This window comes from Glossina fuscipes, unplaced genomic scaffold (genome assembly GCF_014805625.2).
Source record: "Glossina fuscipes isolate IAEA_lab_2018 unplaced genomic scaffold, Yale_Gfus_2 60994, whole genome shotgun sequence".
NCBI lineage: Eukaryota > Metazoa > Arthropoda > Insecta > Diptera > Glossinidae > Glossina > Glossina fuscipes.
The window spans coordinates 9,792-17,217 of record NW_024003248.1 but is presented as its reverse complement, the minus strand read 5'-3'; the positions used below and the strand labels follow the sequence as shown (position 1 = coordinate 17,217).

At 35.4% G+C, this 7,426-nt stretch overlaps 1 protein-coding gene and 1 long non-coding RNA gene across 6 annotated transcripts; one reads left to right on the top strand and one right to left on the bottom strand.

Annotated features, from left to right (window-relative positions):
- Positions 1-992: 992 nt before the first annotated feature.
- Positions 993-1,977, bottom strand: LOC119643470 (programmed cell death protein 5-like). The gene is made up of 3 exons (XM_038042821.1): positions 1,814-1,977; positions 1,367-1,484; positions 993-1,293 (listed from the first exon to the last, which is right to left on the bottom strand). Exons 1-3 carry the CDS (start codon positions 1,874-1,876, stop codon positions 1,073-1,075), a joined length of 402 nt encoding a protein of 133 aa, XP_037898749.1. The 5' UTR covers positions 1,877-1,977; the 3' UTR covers positions 993-1,072.
- A 692-nt stretch (positions 1,978-2,669) lies between these two features.
- On the top strand, positions 2,670-6,828 carry LOC119643471. 5 transcript variants are annotated; one of them, XR_005248295.1, is made up of 8 exons: positions 2,670-2,761; positions 2,928-2,989; positions 3,182-3,301; positions 3,361-3,538; positions 3,819-6,145; positions 6,213-6,543; positions 6,611-6,676; positions 6,737-6,828. It is a non-coding gene; the product is annotated as an uncharacterized LOC119643471 (long non-coding RNA). The 5 variants fall into 5 exon arrangements; XR_005248294.1 differs by having other exon boundaries at positions 3,182-3,538; positions 3,819-5,281; positions 5,345-6,145; XR_005248293.1 differs by having other exon boundaries at positions 3,182-3,538; positions 6,219-6,543.
- The last annotated feature ends 598 nt before the right edge of the window (positions 6,829-7,426 follow it).

The following is a 7,426-nucleotide window of genomic DNA, read 5'->3' as shown; positions in this document are numbered from 1 at the left end:
CTATGTATCAATTAAACTTGTACTAGCTTAGGTTGTGTTTTGGGCCGTCTTCCTCATAAATACGCACATTAAAAATTTGCCTTTATATAGAATCGAAATATATTATTATTATTATTAATATAAATTCTAAGACTAAAATCTTAAAGCACTACCATCATCTAAGGCTTTCAGCTTTTATTAAAATGTTCTACCGCACTTGGGATTTGAACCCACGACCATTGGATAGGCGGATAGAAACAAGATGTAATTTTTCTATTCTATAATAAAAATAAGAATTTTCTTGGACAAAGTGGTGTAGGGCAATGAAAAGCAGTCAGCCTCGCTCGACTATAATCTTCTTACTTGTTTTCTATTAAAAAGTTTTCTTTCGCAAACACATATCCTTGTAGTAGCATACAGTAGCAGGGCAAATATTATCTATTATGATTGTCAAATAGAAACAACATATTGTATTAAATAATTAAAAATAGTTTTTTGTGTGGACCCGTATATATATATCTATATAAACATATTATTTTATCAAATATTTCAATAAGCGTCCAAATGTTGCAAATGAAAAGAATATTGAATAATATGCACATTACAAAATTATCATCAAATATTAAAGCGTGTTATTGATGGTATCATTACGTTAGAAATGCGTGAAGCTATAGATCGAAAACAGTAGTAAGTAAGAGAAGGCAGAAACGGTTTGATGGTAAATAATTCAATCGTAAACAAGCAACGAACAGAGAGAACAGAAGCAGACGCATGTACGGGGAGGCGTACAAATGCGAAAATACACAAAAGCCATGCATGCACATGCAATGGCAAACAATCGATTGAATTGTGTATGGAATGCTTGAATAGTTACCATGTTTGCATGCATGTATACATGTGTGTGTGTGTGCGCGCGTGTGTGTGTGTGTGTGTGTGTGTGTGTATGTGAACTAAATTTTTAAAAATATACCAAAAATATTCAGAAAACGTTATTTATGAAGATTAAAATTTTTAAAAATATACCAAAAATATTCAGAAAACGTTAAGAAGATTAAAAAAAATACGTTCCAGTTTTTAAATAATTCTTGAAAAATCAGCAACCGTAATCATCATCGTCAGAATCGATTGCAGCACGGCGCCTGTCATATTTAACGGTACTTTTATTCTGTGGCATCTGGGCATTAACATTTTCCAAAATATGAACAAATTGTGCGTCATCTAGTTTGCCGCGAATCTGACCCATCTGTGCCATACGTATAACCATGCTTTCAAACATTTGGGCTTTGTCGGGCTTGCTAATCTTTAAAGTATTTACTGTTAAAGTAAATAAATTTTTTTTTTTTTTGCTTTTTAAGGAACTGGCAAAGTCTTAGCCATTTCAACTTACGTCTGGCTCTGGCCTGTTGATCCAACACCTGAGAAAGTATAGTATTTTTTATCTCTTCTTGTTGACGCATTTGTTCTTCCTGAGCTTTCTGCTTATCCGGTGCATTGTGCCCACCAGCCTTAAAAAATGCGAAAGACACTGGATTAATTGAGTTGTTAAAGACATCGCTTTACGTAAAGATCTATGTTGCCCAGTTACCTATCTATTGCAGCAAAGAAAATGAGTCATTTTTGCTTTTCATACAAAACAGAAGCCTTTTAAAATTTCTTCCAAGTTGACGATTACATTATTTTAATAAATGTTAAATATAATCGGTCAGTTGGAGAATTAAAAAAACATTTTCCCGTTAACCCCCTTTCTCTATATATAAGGCACACGCATATATAAACATTTCCGCCGGCCATCGGTTTGGAGCTTTTACATTCTAAAACAGGAAATGAAACTTACATATTGCGATTGTAATTGGGCTAACCGTTGAGCTCGTACAGCTTCTAAATCATTGTCAGCCATTATCTATTCCCAATAACTTCGTTAATTGATTCGAATTTTTTCGCTCCTTTCCTTATTATTATTTCTTTAAGATTATTTTTTGTTAGGGATGCGAGAGTATCATATATTTATATTGATATCGTTCTTCTTCTCTTTAAAAACAGGCATGGCAAAAATTAAGTTGAAAGTGCCGCCAAGTTACTACTCATCAATATTATCAAATAAGCCTAAATAAATAGTATTGCAAGCACGATAACGTCGCGCTTATATCCTAATGTTTGGGAATATACAAAATCAAATGTAGTTACGTTTTTCGTGGTGAAATACACTTTTTCCAACTTTTAAACGCCATTATGACAATTTGGAAACATTTGGTCTTGTATGCAAATAAAATAAAAACAACAACAAGTAGTTAAGACGATTTACGATCAACGTAAATGCCCAACTTAACAAAAATGTTAACGCCAAGCAGCTAATGTTAAAGGCCAAACTTAATCGACAAAAGGGAATCGATTCTGTTAAATAACACACCAAATGCCGAACTTTACCGACAAAAGGGATTCGATTCTGTTAAATAACAGACCAAATGCCCAACTTTACCGACAAAAGGGAATCGATTCTGTTAAATAATAGACCAAAGGGATTCGATTCTGTATAACATTTGTTGGCATTTCTAATTAAAATTTTGTTTGCTCTGACAGAGGAACTTGGCAACCCTGGTACCGTGGTGGTATTGCTGGCATTATCCTTTAAAAAGTTGACTTTACCCTGATAGAGAGAAAATTCACCACTTTTCAACGCTTGCCTACACGTGTAGAGTTAATTGTTCTCTTATATAAGCCAAGAATAATTTTTGTACTAATTCATAAAATAGATAATGGAGAGAAATAAATTGCTAAATATCGGGTAACTGGCCACTTTAAAATTAATCCTATGCTAATAATGGTTACTAAACATTTCTAATGAACATAAAATGATAATCTTAAATTCATCAATAAGTTGAAAAATATGTTTTGAAATTTTCTTTGTTTAACTGATTCTTTTTCATTTATTTTGCTCCATATATTTTCAGTTAACGTCGCAGATATTCAGTAAAAACTTCAAATACAGAGAGAAATATCAACGCAATTTAGAGTAAGTAAGTGTTCGTGTATGCCACGTGCGCTAAATTAAATTTAAGGTTCAATAATGATGACAAGCTACATATATCACTGACTAGCATTGAAGAACTTAATCGTGCACTACCAACTGAATTATTTATTTTATAATTTTTTACTTATTCCAAAAAATTCTGTCTATATGATATAATATTTCGTTCATTTACAGCGCTCTTCAAAATGAAGTTCGATATGTTTAAAGGATTATAACACGGGTTCGAATCGACTCATATATTATATAACGTAATATAATCAATGTACTTGATTGAAGACGTTTCTGGTTTTAAAAGTAGGTCACTAACATTATTAAATGATGCCGTTAACAATTGGTAACACAATTTCCCCAAGAAGTGGCCTTATCTTATAGATGAAATGGTAGAGAAATTTTCTACTGGTGATTTTAACGCTATAAACGGTGTGCTTCAAACTGCTCATTTACTATTCAAACAATATCGTTACGAATTTAAATCTCAAACTCTGCGGGAAGAAATAAAATTTGTACTAGATCGCATATCCAAGCCCTTAGGTAAGTGAAGACTGTCTTGTCTGCCCATTGAAAAATGGATTTTCAAATTTATTATTATCGATGTTATTTCCAATTGAAAACAGTCTGTTTTCGGAAGTGAAGTTTTCATTTCAAGCAAATATTTTTGTGCTTACTTTTAAAACATGGCATAAACTGGTTTCAAATCTTTAAAAATTTCTAATAAATGACGAAATGTAAACAGCAGGGATTAGTTACTTTGAATCGAAGATATACACGAATTTATATGCGGAATAACAATTTTCTCAAACATTTTTGGCAGTTCGCTTCTCTACGCTGTTCCTATAACCCCTTTTATGAACAGGGACGAGAAAACTACTATTCTAGTACGCTGGGAACACCCTTGTTTTTAACGATAGGCTGAAAATACGCGCTATAGCCACACAGAGTTCATCAGCATAGGCAACAAGTATACAGGATTGGATTCCATCCGGGCCTGAAGAACAACTTCTTCTTCATGGTGCTGTTCTACGTCGAACTTCGTCATTGGAAATAATAATGTTTGGAATAAAGATCCTATCATCTAAGTTAAACGCCCTGGACATTGCTGCGAAAAACGAGCACGCAACAACAACCGGGCATTCAACGGCCCATAAGAGACTGTGCTAAATAAACTACCGCAACGTGATCGCGTAAAAACCGTTGCGCGAAAGCAGATACAAGGAAATGATGAGGCGAATTGGCGGTTACAACCTCGGTGAAGTTGTAAGTAGGGTGTGAAACGATCAAAAGACTTTTGTAATGATACAGCAGATGTTCAAGATCGGAGAGCGAAGCGAGTAGTTAGTAGTTAAACTAAGTGAAAATGAATAGTGCTCCAGTGGGCTACGCTGCCGTAACCACTAAGACAACCGAATCTGAATGAATAAAACCGCCACCAGTTTGTTTATTAGAAAAACACAAAAAATTTGAACTTTTTGCCGTATGAATAAAACCCCCACCAGTTTGTTTACTGGAAAAACACAAGAAATTTGAGCATTTAAGATAGCAATAGACGGGTGTGTACCACGCCTTCGTCGACTGACCGCTTACTATAGCTACTAAAGTAAAGTTTACCGCCGTGAGATTTGAATGCGCGTACATTAACCTTATGATTCCGGTTTTTGGAATATCCAAATACTAATTTTACAATCCTACACTCTTTGGGAGCTGATAAACCCGCGGTTTGTCCTTTATTCCCTGCAATTGTGTTGAAAGACATTTTTGTATAAAATGTATTTAATTTAAAATTAATGCCAACAAATATCGTTTAGTGTTTCAAACTATTACCTGTACCGATGGTGGAGTTCATAATTTGACAGTCATCAATGAAGGCAACACCATTCAAGACTTCACCCAAGATAGCCCTTGCGATTTTGCACTTGCTTGTATTGTGTAAAACTGCGATTGCTTGGGGTATTGTTCTTCAGGTGTATTACATCAGAACCCCTTAAAGATGGCAGGTGCGCGGTAAGCGGTGTCAATTGAGAAATACGAGCTTTACATCATCACAAAGACACAAATGGATGGCAGTAAATCGGTCGGGGTGAGTTCACATGTAGTGATCGATGTTCCGTCTGGAGGAGCGAGCAGCTGCGAAAAATAATAATCTTGAAACTGACTGTAATGTACTAGCTGCAGCCACTCAAGTTGTTGTAAGTATGGAGTTGAATCGGGCTGCTTATGACACGTTAAAAAATGTTTATCTTATGGTGAAAATGATGAGAAAAATTTCTCCGGAATCAGGTAAGAGAAACGAGCTAATATGCAAAAAATGCAGCTAATGTACACGTTTTTGCTACTAATCAGGACATACTCTGGTCGCTGCTACGTCTTCTATCTCACTTTTTATTCCATAATGAAAGCATTAAGCTGGTACAAACTTTGAAAGTTGGGATTTCAATATGGGAATTAGGCCAAGGTTAAAATTATTTTTATGAACTCTTTTGATTGACTTCTATAAGAAACGAAAAGAAAGAAGGGGCAACTTAATAACTATTTGCAATGCAGCCAATGTCAATCTATGAGAGGTCGCTTTTGTGTTTGTTATTGAACACTTTCTCAAAGGGCTAAATACTAAATGCAAACCCTTTGAATGAGAAACAACAAATTTCGACTTAAATGTGATAATGTACATCGATTAAAATCAAAGAAGGCTTGGGAAAAAATCTAAATTTTATCATTACGCCCGTGAAATACCTTGCAACGAACTGAGTGATTCTGCGAAGAAATTTCTAATCCATCTAAGCACGGATTTGTACTACTTTAACAGACTCCGTGAGGAAATCTTTCGTTTAACAACAATTCTGTGCTCTTTTTATATATATGGCACTACGACTTCCTCATCGACGCCCCGTCTTCCTAGAAGGCGGTGCTTACTACTGCCTTCGCCGTTGGAAGTGTTTCTCTGCGTAACGTTGAACTACATTTCGCAATGTTACGACTTCTTTGACTACACAGTAAATACAGCAAGCACAGATGGAGATAGGACAGCAGGACATAGATTTGGGAGAAGTACCGATGGAGATAGGACAGCAGGATATAGATTTTGGAGAAGTCCCGGTAGAAATAATAGATTGTGGAGGAGTGCCGGTAGACGAAGAAGAACAGGTGAGCACCGAGTACGAAGAATTTTTAGGATTTACCGATACAGACAGCATATTTTCACATAAAAAAGTTGCAGGGGATCAAACGGAGGGACAGACGGACAGCAAACTTAGCACAGAAAGCCCCAATATTATAAATTTAGATTATAATGTAAAAGATGACGAGGGACCGTCAACATCGGCGGCGGCAGCAGGGAGGGGAAGGATCAACGTCTTGAACCAGAAGGCCAGGAAGTAGAAAAAGCTGAGAGAGTGGTGCCGGACATTGAGGCCGTGAGGAAATTGACTCGAAGAATCGGGCTTGGAGAACCACAAATAAACGGTAAATTCAAATTTTTTACTTTAGATAAAGAAGTCCACCCGCAAAATTAAGATTAACGTAAGATTCCGTGCATGCCAAAGGTAAGTTTGCATTTATCCTTAGTTATTCTTATTTATAATTTATTTAGTTACTTCTATTTCATTTTAGTTTAAAAAGCAGGCATACACCTCCGCTCATCGTTTCAGCAAATGCGATACCTCCGTAGGCCAAAAGGTAAGTTTGTCATCATCTTTATATACAAAATTTATTAATCACAATATCTTTGTTTTGCAGATGTCAATTTAAACTGAATTTTCTGATTTTTTTTCTTTATATTTTTGGTTCATTTTAATTAAATAATTTGTAAAAATGACAACCATGTGAGAATAAGCGTACACGTTTCTTTACATTTTTCAATAATTTTGTATTTATTTGAATAAAATTGGTGCCTTTAAAGAGATTTAAAAAATGTAAGTTTATTCGGACTAATTAAAAACAACTTTAAGGTGCCCTTTTTCTTTCAGATATCTAAGGCTGTTAACGATTCTTATCGCTCCTTCAATAATTCTCAACATCCCTTCGTTTATTTGAATATTATTACCAGCCGGCAAGAAGTCGATGTTAATCTAACCCCCGATAAACACCAATTGATGCTTAGCAATGAGTGAGGAGATCTCTTCATCTTACTTTTGATCAGATACCAGCCACCTACAAACTTCAAAATATCACCATTTCAGATGTGCAGTCTCAAGCAAATAATGCTGATCTGGAAAGTATTGATTTAATACCACTGAGTACGGCGGAAAAATTTCGCAATGTGCTTTCACAATGGAAACGTACTGGGGATACGGCGGGCAAGGCTCCCAATGCTACCATTGCTAAATTTAATTAAGGCTGAGGACACCCTAAAATCTGAGAGGGAAAGCAGAGCTGAATTAGTAAAATATCAGGCTTCGATCGCCTATATACAGTTAACTTAGTCGC